The sequence below is a fragment of the Schistocerca cancellata genome, chromosome 11 (genome assembly GCF_023864275.1).
Source record: "Schistocerca cancellata isolate TAMUIC-IGC-003103 chromosome 11, iqSchCanc2.1, whole genome shotgun sequence".
Taxonomy (NCBI): Eukaryota; Metazoa; Arthropoda; class Insecta; order Orthoptera; family Acrididae; genus Schistocerca; species Schistocerca cancellata.
The window spans coordinates 79,585,172-79,600,919 of record NC_064636.1 but is presented as its reverse complement, the minus strand read 5'-3'; the positions used below and the strand labels follow the sequence as shown (position 1 = coordinate 79,600,919).

General features: G+C 43.1%; 1 protein-coding gene across 1 annotated transcript in view; it reads left to right on the top strand.

Annotated features, from left to right (window-relative positions):
- Positions 1–15,748, top strand: part of LOC126108226 (zinc finger protein 90-like) — a 126,772-nt gene that overhangs the window by 76,959 nt on the left and 34,065 nt on the right. Inside the window, exons 3-5 of the mRNA XM_049913458.1 lie at positions 2,857–2,952; positions 12,064–12,129; positions 12,267–12,341. Coding sequence (XP_049769415.1) covers positions 2,857–2,952; positions 12,064–12,129; positions 12,267–12,341 — 237 coding nt within the window. The remainder of the gene's footprint in view (positions 1–2,856; positions 2,953–12,063; positions 12,130–12,266; positions 12,342–15,748) is intronic.

Sequence of the window (15,748 nt, the reverse complement as noted above, 5' to 3'; positions counted from 1 at the left end):
AGATATTGAAGAAATGTATGATGAAATAAAAGAAATTATTCAGGTAGTGAAGGGTGATGAAAATTAATAGTCATGGGTGACTGGAATTCGGTAGTAGGAAAAGGGAGAGAAGGAAACGTAGTAGGTGAATATGGATTGGGGCTAAGAAATGAAAGAGGAAGCCGTGTGGTAGAATTTTGCACGGAGCACAACTTAATCATAGCTAACACTTGGTTCAAGAATCATGAAAGAAGGCTGTATACATTGAAGAAGCATGGAGATACTGACGGGTTTCAGATAGATTATCTAATGGTAAGACAGAGATTTAGGAACCAGTTTTAAATTGTAAGATGTTTCCAGGGGCAGATGTGGACTCTGACCACAATCTGTTGGTTATGACCGATTAAAACTGAAGAAACTGCAAAAAGGTGGGAATTTATGGAGATGGGACCTGGATAAACTAACTAAACCAGAGGCTGTACAGAGTTTCAGGCAGAGCATAAGGTAACAATTGACAGGAATGGGGGAAAGAATACAGTAGAAGAAGAATGGGTAGCTCTGAGGGATGAAGTAGTGAAGGCAGCAGAGGATCAAGTAGGTAAAAACACGAGGGCTCGTAGAAATCCTTGGGTAACAGAAGAAATATTGAATTTCATTGATGAAACGAGAAAATATAAAACCACAGTAAATGAAGCAGGCAAAAGGGAATACAAATGTCTCAAAAATGAGATCGACAGGAAGTGCAAAATGGCTAAGCAGGGATGGCTAGAGGACAAATGTAAGGATGTAGAGGCTTATCTCACTAGGGGTAAGATAGATACTGCCTACAGGAAAATTAAAGAGACCTTTGGAGAAAAGAGAACCACTTTCATGAATATCAAGAGTGTAGATGGAAACCCAGCTCTAAGCAAAGAAGGTAAAGCAGAAAGGTGGAAGGAGTATATAGAGGGTCTATACAAGGGCGATGTACTTGAGTGCAATATTATGGAAATGGAAGAGGATGTAGATGAAGATGAAATGGGAGATACGATACTGCGTGAAGAGTTTGACAGAGCACTGAGAGACCTGAGTCGAAACAAGGCCCCGGGAGTAGACAACATTCCATTGGAACTACTGACGGCCTGGGGAGAGCCAGTCCTGACAAAACTCTACCATCTGGTGAGCAAGATTTATGAAACAGGTGAAATACCCTCAGACTTCAAGAAGAATATAATAATTCCAATCCCAAAGAAAGCAGGTGTTGACAGATGTGAAAATTACCGAATTATCAGTTTAATAAGTCACAGCTGCAAAATACTAACGCGAATTCTTTACAGATGAATGGAAAAACTGGTAGAAGCCGACCTCGGAAAAGATCAGTTTGGATTCCGCAGAAATGTTGGAACACGTGAGGCAATACTGACCCTACGACTTATCTTAGAAAATAGATTAAGGAAAGGCAAACCTACATTTTTAGCATTTGTAGACTTAGAGAAAGCTTTTGACAATGTTGACTGGAATACTCTCTTTCAAATTCTAAAGGTGGCAGGGGTAAAATACAGGGAGCGAAAGGCTATTTACAATTTGTACAGAAACCAGATGGCAGTTATAAGAGTCGAGGTTGGGAAGGGAGTGAGACAGGGTTGTAGCCTATCCCCGATGTTATTCAATCTGTATATTGAGCAAGCAGTAAAGGAAACAAAAGAGAAATTCAGTGTAGGTATTAAAGTCCATGGAGAAGAAATAAAAATGTTGAGGTTTGCCGATGACATTGTAATTCTGTCAGAGACAGCAAAGGACTTGGAAGAGCAGTTGAACGGAATGTACAGTGTCTTGAAAGGAGGATATAAGATGAACATCAACAAAAGCAAATCGAGGATAATGGAATGTAGTCGAAATAAGTCGGGTGATGCTGGGGGAATTAGATTAGGATATGAGACACTTAAAGTAGTAAAGGAGTTTTGCTATTTGGGGAGCAAAATAACTGATGATGGTCGAAGTGGAGAGGATGTAAAGTGTAGACTGGCAATGGCAAGGAAAGCGTTTCTGAAGAAGAGAATTTTGTTAACATTGAGTATAGATTTAAGTGTCAGGAAGTCATTTCTGAAAGTATTTGTATGGAGTGTAGCCATGTATGGAAGTGAAACATGGACGATAATAGTTTGGACAAGAAGAGAATAGAAGCTTTCGAAATGTGGTGCTACAGAAGTATGCCGAAGATTAGATGGGTAGATCACATAATTAATGAGGAGGTATTGAATAGGATTGGGGAGAAGAGAAGTTTGTGGCACAACTTGACTAGAAGAAGGGATCGGGTGGTAGGTCATGTTCTGAGACATCAAGGGATCTCCAATTTAGTATTGGAGGGCAGTGTGGAGGGTAAAAATCTTAGAGGGAGACCAAGAGATGAATACACTAAGCAGATTCAGATGGATGTAGGTTGCAGTAGGTACTGGGAGATGAAGCAACTTGCACAGGATAGAGTGGCATGGAGAGCTGCATCAGGCTAATCTCAGGGATGAAGACCACAACAACAACAACAACAACAACAACAGGTGGTGGTAGAAGGGTACACAGGGCAAGTCTTGCAGTGGAGATGGTAACAGGTATAGGAGTCATAGGGTAGGGAGGGGTAGGGAGATGGGTGCAGAAGGATCATAGTATTGGACAAGAATATTACAAAGAGTGGGAGAGCAACAAAAAGCCAAAGTAGCTGATTAATACATTCAATTATCGCGTAGATGTCAATGCGGAGGCATATAGATAGTCATTTTTCCTCTCTCTGTTTGTGAGTGGAACAAGATGTCCTTGTGCGAAATGAGTATAGATTACCTGAATCCATTTATCAGGGATACGGTGTCAGGGATACGGTGTCTCATCTTGGCGTTTACGTTTCAGATCGCATGCGGGGCAGTGGCAGCTGGTGAACCGCTAACGGACCCACTGTCTACCGAAGGAGGCCAGGCGGGCAGCAGTGTGGGAGGCCTGGCAGAGGTGAGCCCAGCCTTTCTTGTGTATGTTTATCTTACTGAGTGAAAAGTGTTGCATATCAGTATCATTAACTGAGGACATTACAATGATATTGATTATCTGTGACTATCTGTGCAGATGCACACATACCGTCGCAGTATCAGTATAAAGATGGCCGCCCCACTTGCGACTTGAACCAGGGAAGAACAGGGTCCTGTTATTCGGTTTTTGCGAAGTGAAGGTGTGAAACCTATTGAAATTCATCGCCGAATGAGGGTTCAGTACGGTGATGCACATTTGTCACAGCAGCAAGTCTACAAATGGAGTAGGAAGTTCGCAAATGGTGTGACTTCAGTGGAAGATGCTCCTCGTCCAGGTCAGGCACAATGAGTTGTGACTCCACAGAACATTGCAGCAGTTGAAGCCGTAGTGAAGCAAAACCATTGAGTAACACTCATTTACATGGCAGCATGTTTACAGATAAGTCATGGGTCAGCACATCACATTGTGCACGATGTGCTTCAGTTTCACAAAGTGTCTGCAAGATGGGTGCCACGGTAGCTGACTCCTGAAATGAGAGAACGACATGTTGATGCTCGTGAAGAACGTCTTTGGCACTTTGAACGAGAAGGTGATGGCTTCCTTGCAAGAATCGTTACTGGGGACGAAACCTGGGTTCACTTCCACCAACCGGAAATGAAGAGAGTGAGCAAGGAATGGCACCATTCCTCATCACCAAAACCAGAGAAGTTTCGAACAGAACCATCAGCAGGGAAGGTTATGCTGACTCCGTTTTGGGACGAAAAAGGCGTCATTTTGGAGCATTACATGCCTAGAGGGACCACTGTCACCAGTGCATCATACACAGATCTCCTAAAAAATCATCTGCGGCCTGCAATCAAATCAAAGCGACATGGATTGCTGTCAGCAGGTGTCCTTTTGCAACATGACAATGCAAGGGCCCACACTGCCCGTACAACAGTTGCAACAATCACAGAGCTGCATTTTGAGTGTCTTCCTCGTCCACCGTACTCACCAGACCTCGCTTCAAGTGATTTCCGTATGTTGGGACCACTCAAAGACGCAATGGGAGGAAAGAAGTTCCGTTCTGATGAAGAGGTACGCCACGCAGTGCGTGAGTGGTTGTGCACACTACCAAAGGAAGTTTTTTCTAAAGGAATTTATGCACTTTGTAAGCACTGGACGACTTGCATTGAGCGTAAGGGAGATTATGTTGAAAAGTGATACAGCTTTGTACCACTTCTGCACAATAAATAATATTTAAAAAAATATGTAAGGTTTTCATTTGACTCACCCTCGTAGAATCAGTTTAATGAGATGTATCCTATCACCCTTTCGTACATAACAAATCAGAAGTGAGATTGCTTGTTGAAATTCTAATCACATCTTGCTAGTTAATGTCTCCCAAAGAGCATCTACAGGGTGATTCATGATGGCATTACAAACTTTCAGGAGTGGTGGGGGAGAGTGAAGGTGTCAATTCAAGGTGGTCTGGAAACGACCGAGTCGAAATTTATAAGCGAAAATCTTTCTGACACCTCTGATGGTTGACCTGTTCTATGTCAAGCTGTTTGCTTTCCATATTTTGGGAGGAGGTAGTACGAACCAAAACAATAAAAAAAAAATTGTCCAGTCAGTGTGGCCTATACATTGCATATCGTAAGAGCTATGAGCACTTGTTCATCTTTGCTACTGTGAAAACACACCTCTTCTACTGAACAATATAAAGAACATTTTCCCAACAAATTTCATCATTCATGGAAACTTTTTAACAGACAAATATTTATGAAAGTCAACTAATGTCACTGCATTAAATATTTCTTTCACATTGTGATATGACTGCATGTCAGCAAGCAAGCTGCAGCTCCTCTGTTCCTGTGTCCATATCAGGAATGATAGGATAAGAGAACAACTTGAGTTGAGGCTCAGATTTCTTGAAGTCCTAGGATCTTCATGTGACTTTATCTTAAAAATTATGTAGATGATCCCTAGCCTTAGCAGTTGTTGTTGTTGCGGTCTTCAGTCTAAAGACTGGTTTGATCCAGCTATCCACGCTACTCTACCCTGTGCAAGCCTTTTCATCTCCAAATAGCTACTGCAACTTACATTCTTCTGAATCTGCCTACTGCATTCATGTCCTTGTCTTCCTTAACAATTTTTAACCCCCCCCCCCCCCCAACACACACACACACGCACACACACACACACACACCTCTCTCTACTGCTAAATTGGTGACCCTTTGCTGTCTCAGACTGTGTTCTATCAACTGATCCCTTCTTCTGGTCAGGTTGTGCCACAAATATCTTTTCTCCCCAATTTAGTTCAGTACCTCCTACTTAGTTACGTGATCTACCCATCTAATCTTCAGCATTTTTCTGTAGCACCACATTCCAGGAGCTTTTATTCTCTTCTTGTCTAAACTTTTTATCATCCATGTTTCACTACCATACATCACTACACTCCAGACTAATACTTTCAGAAAAGATGGATTTGGTGTCTTCAGAAACGCATTTCTTGCTACTGCCAGTCTACATTTTACATACTCTCTACTACTAGTTGGAGACGACTTCAACCTACCTAGTATAGACTGGGATGTCTATGGATTCATTACAGAAGGTACAGACAAGCCATAATGTGAATTACTTTTCAACACATTATCCAAAAACTGTCTTGAGCAGCTAAATCGACAGCCAACACATAATGGAAATATTTTATATCTGGTTGCCACGAACAGACCAGACCTCATTGACGGTGTCAGTGTTAAGATAGGGATTAGTGATCATGATGTTGTCATTACGACTATGGTTATGAAAGTTAAAACGTCGGTCAAGAAGGCTAGGAGAGTATTCTTACTAGAAAGAGCAGATAAGCAGTTATTAGCATCACACTTAGTAAATGAATCGAATTCATTTACTTCCGGTACAATGGACGTGGAAGAAGTATGGGCAAATTTTAAACAGATTGTAAATCACACATTGGAGAAGTATGTGGCAAAAACGTGGGTTATGGACAGAAAAGACCCACCGAGGTTTAACAGTGCAATTCGGAGAATGCTCAGGAAGCAAAGACAGTAGCACTCGCGGTACAAGAAAGATCGGGAGAATGAGGACAGGCAACAGTTAGTAGAGATTCGTGCTGCTGTAAAAAGAGCGATGCGTGAAGCATACAACCACTACCACCGTCATACCTTAGCAAAAGATCTTGCTGGAAACCCAAGGAAATTCTGGTCTTACGTAAAATCGGTAAGCGGGTCGAAGGCTTGCATCCAGTCACTCACTGATCAGTCTGGCCTGGTAACGGAAGACAGCAAAACGAAAACTGAAATTTTAGCTTTAGCATTTGAGAAATCTTTCACGCAGGAGGATCGTACAAACATACTGCCGTTTGAGTCTCGTACAGATTCCCGTATGGAGGACATAGTGATAGACATCCCTGGGGTTGTGAAGCAGCTGAATGGATTGAAAATTTATAAATCGCCAGGTTCTGATGGGATTCCAGTTCGGTTTTACAGAGAGTACTCTACTGCATTGGCTCCTTACTTAGCTTGCATTTATCGTAAATCTCTTGCCCAACATAAAGTCCCGAGCCACTGAAAACAATCGCGGGTGACGCCTGCATATAAGAAGGGTAGAAGGACGGATCCTCAGAAGTACAGACCACTATCCTTAACATCGGTTTGTTGCAGGATTCTCGAACATATTCTCAGTTCGAATATAATGAATTTCCTTGACACAGAGAAGTTGCTGTCCATGCATCAGCGCGGCTTTAGAAAGCATCGCTCCTGCGAAACACAACTCTCCCTTTTTTCACAAGATATCTTGCGAACCACGGATGAAGGGTATCAGACGGATGCCATATTCCTTGACTTCCGGAAAGCGTTTGACTCGGTGCCCCACTGCAGATGAGCATATGGAATTGGTTCCCAAATATGTGAGTGGTTCGAAGTAATAGAACCCAGTATGTTGTCCTCGATGGTGAGTGTTCATCGGAGGTGAGGGTATCATCTGGAGTGCCCCAGGGAAGTGTGGTAGGTCCGCTGTTGTTTTCTATCTACATAAATGATCTTTTGGATAGGGTGGATAGCAATGTGTGGCTGTTTGCTGATGATGCTGTGGTGTACGGGAAGGTGTCGTCATTGAGTGACTGTAGGATAATACAAGATGTCTTGGACAGGATTTGTGATTGGTGTAAAGAATGGCAGCGAACTCTAAATATAGATAAATGTAAATTAATGCAGATGAATAGGAAAAAGAATCTCGTAATGTTTGAATACTCCATTAGTAGTGTAGCACTTGACACAGTCACGTCGATTAAATATTTGGGCGTAACATTGCAGAGAGATATGAAGTGGGACAAGCATGTAATGGCAGTTGTGTGGTAGGCGGATAGTCATCTTTGGTTCATTTGTAGAATTTTGGGAAGATGTGGTTCATCAGTAAAGGAGACTGCTTATAAAACACTAATACGACCTATTCTGAAGTACTGCTCGAGTGTTTGGAATCCCTATCAGGTCGGATTGAGGGAGGACATAGAAGCAATTCAGAGGCGGGCTGCTAGATTTGTTACTGGTAGGTTTGATCATCACGCGAGTGTTACGGAAATGCTTCAGGAACTCGGGTGGGAGTGTCTGGAGGAAAGGAGGCGTTCTTTCCGTGAATCGCTACTGAGGAAATTTAGAGAACCAGCATTTGAGGCTGACTGCAGTACAATTTTACTGCCACCAACTTATATTTCGTGGAAAGACCACAAAGATAAGATAAAAGAGATTAGGGCTCGTACAGAGGCATATAGGCAGTCATTTTTCCCTTGTTCTGTTTTGGAGTGGAACAGGGAGAGAAGATGCTAGTTGTGGTACGAGGTACACTCCACCGTGCACCGTATGGTGGATTGTGAAGTATGTATGTGGATCTAGATGTACTTCAGCCATCATCAGTTATTCTGCTGCCCAAATTGCAAAACTCATCTAATACTTTGACTATCTTATTTCCTACTCTAATTCCCTTAGTGCCAACTCATTTAATTTGACTATGTTTGATTGTTGTTGTCTTCAGTCCTGAGACTGGTTTGATGCAGCTCTCCATGCTACTCTATCCTGTGCAAGCTTCTTCATCTCCCAGTACTTACTGCAACCTACATCCTTCTGAATCTGCTTAGTGTATTCGTCTCTTGGTCTCCCTCTACGATTTTTACCCTCCACGCTGCCCTCCAATACTAAATTTGTGACCCTTGATGCCTCAGAACATGTCCTACCAACCGGTCCCTTCTTCTTGTCAAGTTGTGCCACAAACTCCTCTTCTCCCCAATTCTTCAATACCTCCTCATTAGTTATGTGATCTACCCATCTAATCTTCAGCATTCTTCTGTAGCACCACATTTCGAAAGCTTCTATTCTCTTCTTGTCCAAACTATTTATCGTCCATGTTTCACTTCCATACAAGGCTACACTCCATACAAATACTTTCAGAAACGACTTCCTGACACTTAAATCTATACTAGATGTTAACAAATTTGTCTTCTTCAGAAATGCTTTCCTTGCTATTGCCAGTCTACATTTTATATCCTCTCTACTTCAACCATCATCAGTTATTTTGCTCCCCAAATAGCTTCCTAATCTAATTCCCTCAGCATCACCCGACTTAATTCGACTACATTCCATTATTCTCGTTTTGCTTTTGTTGATGTTCATCTTATATCCTCCTTTTAAGACACTGTACATTCCGTTCAACTGCTCTTCCAAGTCCTTTGCTGTCTCTGACAGAATTACAATGTCATCGACGAACCTCAAAGTTTTTATTTCTTCTCCATGGACTTTAATACCTACACCAAATTTTTCTTTTGTTTCCTTTACTGCTTGCTCAATATACAGATTGAATAACATCGGGGATAGGCTACAACCCTGTCTCACTCCCTTCCCAACCGCTGCTTCCCTTTCATGCCCCTCGACTCTTATAACTGCCATCTGGTTTCTGTACAAATTGTAAATAGCCTTTCGCTCCCTGTATTTTACCCCTGCCACCTTTAGAATTTGAAAGAGAGTATTCCAGTCAACATTGTCAAAAGCTTTCTGTAAGTCTACAAATGCTAGAAATGTAGGTTTGCCTTTCCTTAATCTATTTTCTAAGATAAGTCGTAGGGTCAGTATTGCCTCACGTGTTCCAGCATTTCTGTGGAATCCAAACGGATCTTCCCCGAGGTCGGCTTCTACCAGTTTTTCCATTCATCTGTAAAGAATTCGCGTTAGTATTTTGCATCCGTGACTTATTAAACTGATTGTTCGGTAATTTTCACACCCATCAACACGTGCTTTATTTGGGATTAGAATTATTATAAGTCTGAGGGTGTTTCGCCTGTCTCATACATCTTGCTCACCAGTTGTAGAGTTTTGTCAGGTCAGGTCTCCCAAGGCTGTCAGTAGTTCTAATGGAATGTTGTCTACTCCCGGGGCCTTGTTTCGACTCAGATCTTTCAGTGCTCTGTCAGACTCTTCATGCAGTATCGTATCTCCCATTTCATCTTCATCTAAATCCTCTTCCATTTCCATAATATTGTCCTCCAGTGCATCGCCCTTGTATAGACCCTCTATATACTCCTTCCACCTTTCTGCTTTCCCTTCTTTGCTTAGAACTGGGTTTCCACTGAGCTCTTGATATTCATGAAAGTGGTTCTCTTTTCTCCAAAGGTCTCTTTAATTTTCCTGTAGGCAGTATCTATCTCACCCCTAGTGAGATAAGCCTCTACATCCTTACATTTGTCCTCTAGCCATCCCTGCTTAGCCGTTTTGCACTTCCTGTCGATCTCATTTTTGAGACGTTTGTATTCCCTTTTGCCTGCTTCATTTACTGTGTTTCTATATTTTCTCCTTTCATCAATTAAATTCAATATTTCTTCCGTTACCCAAGGATTTCTATGAGCCCTCGTCTTTTTACCTACTTGATCCTCTGCTGCCTTCACTACTTCATCCCTCAGAACTACCCATTCTTCTTCTACTGTATTTCTTTCCCCCATTCCTGTCAATTGTTCCCTTATGCTCTGCCTGAAACTCTGTACAACCTCTGGTTTAGTCAGTTTATCCAGGTCCCATCTCCTTAGATTCCCACCTTTTTGCAGTTTCTTCAGTTTTAATCTACAGTTCATAACCAACAGATTGTGGTCAGAGTCCACATCTGCCCCTGGAAATGTCTTACAATTTAAAACCTGGTTCCTAAATCTATGTCTTACCATTATATAATCTATCTGATACCTTCTAGTATCTCCAGGATTCTTCCATGTATACAACCTTCTTTTACGATTCTTGAACCAAGTGTTAGCTATGATTAAGTTATGCTCTGTGCAAAATTCTACCAGATCGCTTCCTCTTTCATTTCTCTCCCCCAATCCATATTCACCTACTACGTTTCCTTCTCTCCCTTTTCCTACTCTCGAATTCCAGTCACCCATGACTATTAAATTTTCATCTCCCTTCATGACCTGAATAATTTCTTTTATCTCATCATACATTTCATCAATTTCTTCATTGTCTGCAGAGCTAGTTGGCATATAAACTTGTGCTACTGTAGTAGGCATGGGCTTCGTGTCTATCTTATCCACAATAATGCGTTCACTATGCTGTTGGTAGTAGCTTACCTGCACTCCTATTTTTTTATTCATTATTAAACCTACTCCTGCATTACTCCTATTTGATTTTTTATTTATAACCATGTATTCACCTGACCAAAAGTCTTGTTCCTCCAGCCACCGGACTTCACTAATTCCCACTATATCTAATTTTAACCTATCCATTTCCCTTTTTAAACTTTCTAACCTACCTGCCCGATTACGGGATCTGACATTCCACGCTCCGATCCGTAGAACGGCAATTTTCTTTCTCCTGATAACGACATCCTCTTGAGTAGTCCCCGCCCGGAGATCTGAATGGGGGACTATTTTATCTCTGGAATATTTTACCTAAGAGGACGCCATCATCATTTAATCACACGGTAAAGCTGCATGCCCTCGGGAAAAATTACGGCCGTAGTTTCCCCTTGCTTTCAGCCGTTTGCAGTACCAGCACAGCAAGACCATTTTGGTTATTGTTACAAGGCCAAATCAGTCAATCATCCAGACTGTTGCCCCTGCAACTACTGAAAAGGCTGCTGCCCCTCTTCAGGAACCACACGTTTGTCTGGCCTCTCAACAGATACACCTCCGTTGTGGTTGCACCTACGGTACGGCTATCTGTATCGCTGAGGCACGCAAGCCTCCCCACCAATGGCAAGGTCCATGGTTCATGAGGTAGGTATGTTCCATTATCCTTGTTTTATTTTGTTGTTTGTTGTTTGTTTAATTATTCTTGTTTTATTTTGCTGATGTTCATCTTATACCCACTTTTCAAGACCCTGTCCATTCCATTCAACTGCTCTTCCAAATCCTTTACTGTCTCTGGAAGAATTTACAATCTCATCAGCAAACCTCAAAGTTTTTATGTGTTCTCCTTGAACTTTAATTCTGACTCTAAATTTTTCTGTGGGTTCCTCCACTGCTTGCTCAGTGTACGGTTGAACAACATTGAGGGTAGGCTACAACCCTGCCTCACTTCTTTCTCAACCATTGCTTCCCTTTGATGCCTCTCAATCTAATAACTATTGTCTTGCTTCTGTACAAGTTGTCAAAAGCCTTTCGCTTCCTGTATTTTACCCCTGCTGCTTTTAGAGTTTGAAAGAGAGTATTTAGCTGACCTGAAAAATCGAATCTATGCTGCTGTTGCACAAGTTACGTCCGATTTGCTGTAATGAGTGTGGGAAGAAATTGGTTACCAGTGCGACGCTTGCCACATCACGAATGGTAGTCACATTGAACCAGAATGACACTTGATACTTTTGTGTGAAACTTGAGGTTGCTTTCTACAAAAGAAACATCTATGAATTTTTATATTATTTCAAAGTTGTAAAGTCCTCTTTGACTCACTATGTGTAGATACACAAGCATGGTTTCTAGATCACCCATAATGGATAAGTATAAACCTCAACTCATTTATGCCTGTTGTGATTCCACTGTTAGAAGATGTTTGTTTGACAGGGTTACTGAAGCTATTGTTGTTGCTTGTTGTTGAATACTCCTTTGTGGCTGTGTTGCAGATTTCCTCAGGAGCATTAGCTGCCGTGCAACAGTTGGCAGACAATTTAATTCCCCACGGACGCCAGGTGAGTCTTTGCAGTGTGCATTGGAGCAACACTTTTTTGTTCCTTTGGCAGTCATTTCTTAATTTTACTGCAATGCTTTGCGTAGACTGCTTGCTCTAGTTCTTTAAGAAGTAATCGTCTGTTTTTGCTTGCTACAGGCAAATGAAGTTGCAGGCAGGGAAGGAAGGAATACCATAAAAGTCAAAGAAACTAGATTGGATGGAACTCCTGAAGTGAGTATCATAACCTTACAATAATGTGTGTGTGCACTTATATCAGTGTGTGTGTATGAACCTAGCAGGCTGCGGTCTTGGCAAGTTGTGAAAATAAGCAAAACTGCATCTGTGGCTACAAAACTGCATTGGTTAATTAGATACATGTTCCATAGATCGTTTGAATGATTCTTTGTGAAATGATGTGGAAGAGTCAGTTTACAGGATGTGTGTACATGATTAACATGAATATTAATGTTAATATTCCTGAGCCATTGACAACTTTAATTATGGGTAATAAGGTCATTTTTCCTTTACTGTTGTAGGTGTGGACCTAAGTGTTCTTGTCAAATTGTGATGTATCATTGCAGCGAATATACACTCCTGGAAATTGAAATAAGAACACCGTGAATTCATTGTCCCAGGAAGGGGAAACTTTATTGACACATTCCTGGGGTCAGATACATCACATGATCACACTGACAGAACCACAGGCACATAGACACAGGCAACAGAGCATGCACAATGTCGGGACTAGTACAGTGTATATCCACCTTTCGCAGCAATGCAGGCTGCTATTCTCCCACGGAGACGATCGTAGAGATGCTGGATGTAGTCCTGTGGAACGGCTTGCCGTGACATTTCCACCTGGCGCCTCAGTTGGACCAGCGTTCGTGCTGGACGTGCAGACCGCGTGAGACGACACTTCATCCAGTCCCAAACATGCTCGATGGGGGACAGATCCGGAGATCTTGCTGGCCAGGGTAGTTGACTTACACCTTCTAGAGCACGTTGGGTGGCACGGGATACATGCGGACGTGCATTGTCCTGTTGGAACAGCAAGTTCTCTTGCCGGTCTAGGAATGGTAGAACGATGGGTTCGATGACGGTTTGGATGTACCGTGCACTATTCAGTGTCCCCTCGACGATCACCAGTGGTGTACGGCCAGTGTAGGAGATCGCTCCCCACACCATGATGCCGGGTGTTGGCCCTGTGTGCCTCGGTCGTATGCAGTCCTGATTGTGGCGCTCACCTGCACGGCGCCAAACACGCATACGACCATCATTGGCACCGAGGCAGAAGCGACACTCATCGCTGGAGACGACACATCTCCATTCGTCCCTCCATTCACGCCTGTAGCGACACCACTGGAGGCGGGCTGCACGATGTTGGGGCGTGAGCGGAAGACGGCCTAACGGTGTGCGGGACCGTAGCCCAGCTTCACGGAGACGGTTGCGAATGGTCCTCGCCGATACCCCAGGAGCAACAGTGTCCCTAATTTGCTGGGAAGTGGCGGTGCGGTCCCCTACGGCACTGCGTAGGATCCTACGGTCTTGGCGTGCATCAGTGCGTCGCTGCGGTCCGGTCCCAGGTCGACGGGCACGTGCACCTTCCGCCGACCACTGGCGACAACATCGATGTAATGTGGAGACCTCACGCCCCACGTGTTGAGCAATTCAGCGGTACGTCCACCCGGCCTCCCGCATGCCCACTATACGCCCTCGCTCAAAGTCCGTCAACTGCACATACGGTTCACGTCCACGCTGTCGCGGCATGCTACCAGTGTTAAAGACTGCGATGGAGCTCCGTATGCCACGGCAAACTGGCTGACACTGACGGCGGTGGTGCACAAGTGCTGCGCAGCTAGCGCCATTCGACGGCCAACACCGCGGTTCCTGGTGTGTCCGCTGTGCCGTGCATGTGATCATTGCTTGTACAGCCCTCTCGCAGTGTCCGGAGCAAGTATGGTGGGTCTGACACACCGGTGTCAATGTGTTCTTTTTTCCATTTCGAGGAGTGTATGTATTGTGACAACACAGTGAAAATGCTTAGTACCCTGAAGAGGTACCTATATGACACCTGTTGGTGAACACCGCATATTATTCTTACTGCTTGCTTTTGTGCAAACAGTACTTTCTTTGCAAGTGGTGAGCTACCCCAGAAAGTTATTCCATATGACATTATTGAGTGCAAAAATATGCCGCGAGTTGTTTCGAAGATTAGCAAGATTAGCATTTATACAAAGAACAAAAGTAGCTGAACTTAATTGTTTGAGAAGCTGAGTAGTATGCTTCTTCCAGTTCAAGTTTTCCTCAGTATCCACACTCAAAAATTTAGAGCATTCTACCCTATTTACTGATTCCTGCTCATGTGCTACATTAATTGTCAGTATGACTATTTGTTGTGCAGAATTGAATTTGGTGTGTGTTTTCAAAATACAAGGAGAGCCCACTTTCTAAGAGCCACTTAAGGGGAGGTTTACTATCTTTGGCCCAAAAAAAGCATGTTCTTTGAGAATTTTTTCCTCATGATGTGTTATAGATATCAATGTCAAATTTGGTCAAAATGTTTTTTTTTTTTTTATATTTCCTCTACAAACTGGTATTTTTTCGACCAGAAATGTTGAAGAGCAAAGACGGAAGTGCCATCGGACTGAAACAAAATTTCTATGTCGACCTCCACGCGTGGTATGTCACAGGTCAGCTGGCTCGTCTGATATCAAAATTGAGTTGACGTTAGCGAAGTATATAAGATTCTTTAGGAGTTGTACCTCACTTAAGTTATTTGGACCACAGGAAACAAAATGGTGGCCATTTGAAAAAAATAGGGTTTTCTTCATCAGTATTTGCGCTTTCATTGACCAAGTAAAAATATTTATAGTTGATGGATTGGAATAAAAGTGGTAAAACTCCTAGGCAGTTTAGTTAGCTTTGTCAGAAACAAAGAAACATGCCAATCGGTTCAGTAGATTCGAAATTACCATACCGCGCGATAAAAGAAACGTCATTTCGAGAAAAATTAATTTGAAGTTTCGATTACATATAAATCCAATAATATGCAACTTAGACGTTCAATCTGCTATTCCAGTTCCATAAACAGGTCCTTCCTCTTCGTGATAGAGGGCATTCTGCTCGATCTGGGCCATCCTGCGCTGCTCCAGAGCCGCTCATATGGCCGGTGACAAGTGGTTTTCGGCCACTCGAATCCGGTCGTCGTCCGTATGCTTGAAGAACTGCGTCAAATAGTGTCCCAGGGTGACGTCCATCGTTGTCACAGTCTTCAGAATTGATGAACACCCTTCGTTGAAGCTGCCTAGGTACCTCTTCAGGGTACTAAGCATTTTCACTGTGTTGTCACAATACATACACTCCTGGAAATGGAAAAAAGAACACATTGACACCGGTGTGTCAGACCCACCATACTTGCTCCGGACACTGCGAGAGGGCTGTACAAGCAATGATCACATGCACGGCACAGCGGACACACCAGGAACCGCGGTGTTGGCCGTCGAATGGCGCTAGCTGCGCAGCATTTGTGCACCGCCGCCGTCAGTGTCAGCCAGTTTGCCGTGGCATACGCAGCTCCATCGCAGTCTTTAACACTGGTAGCATGCCGCGACAGTGTGGACGTGAACCGTATGTGCAGT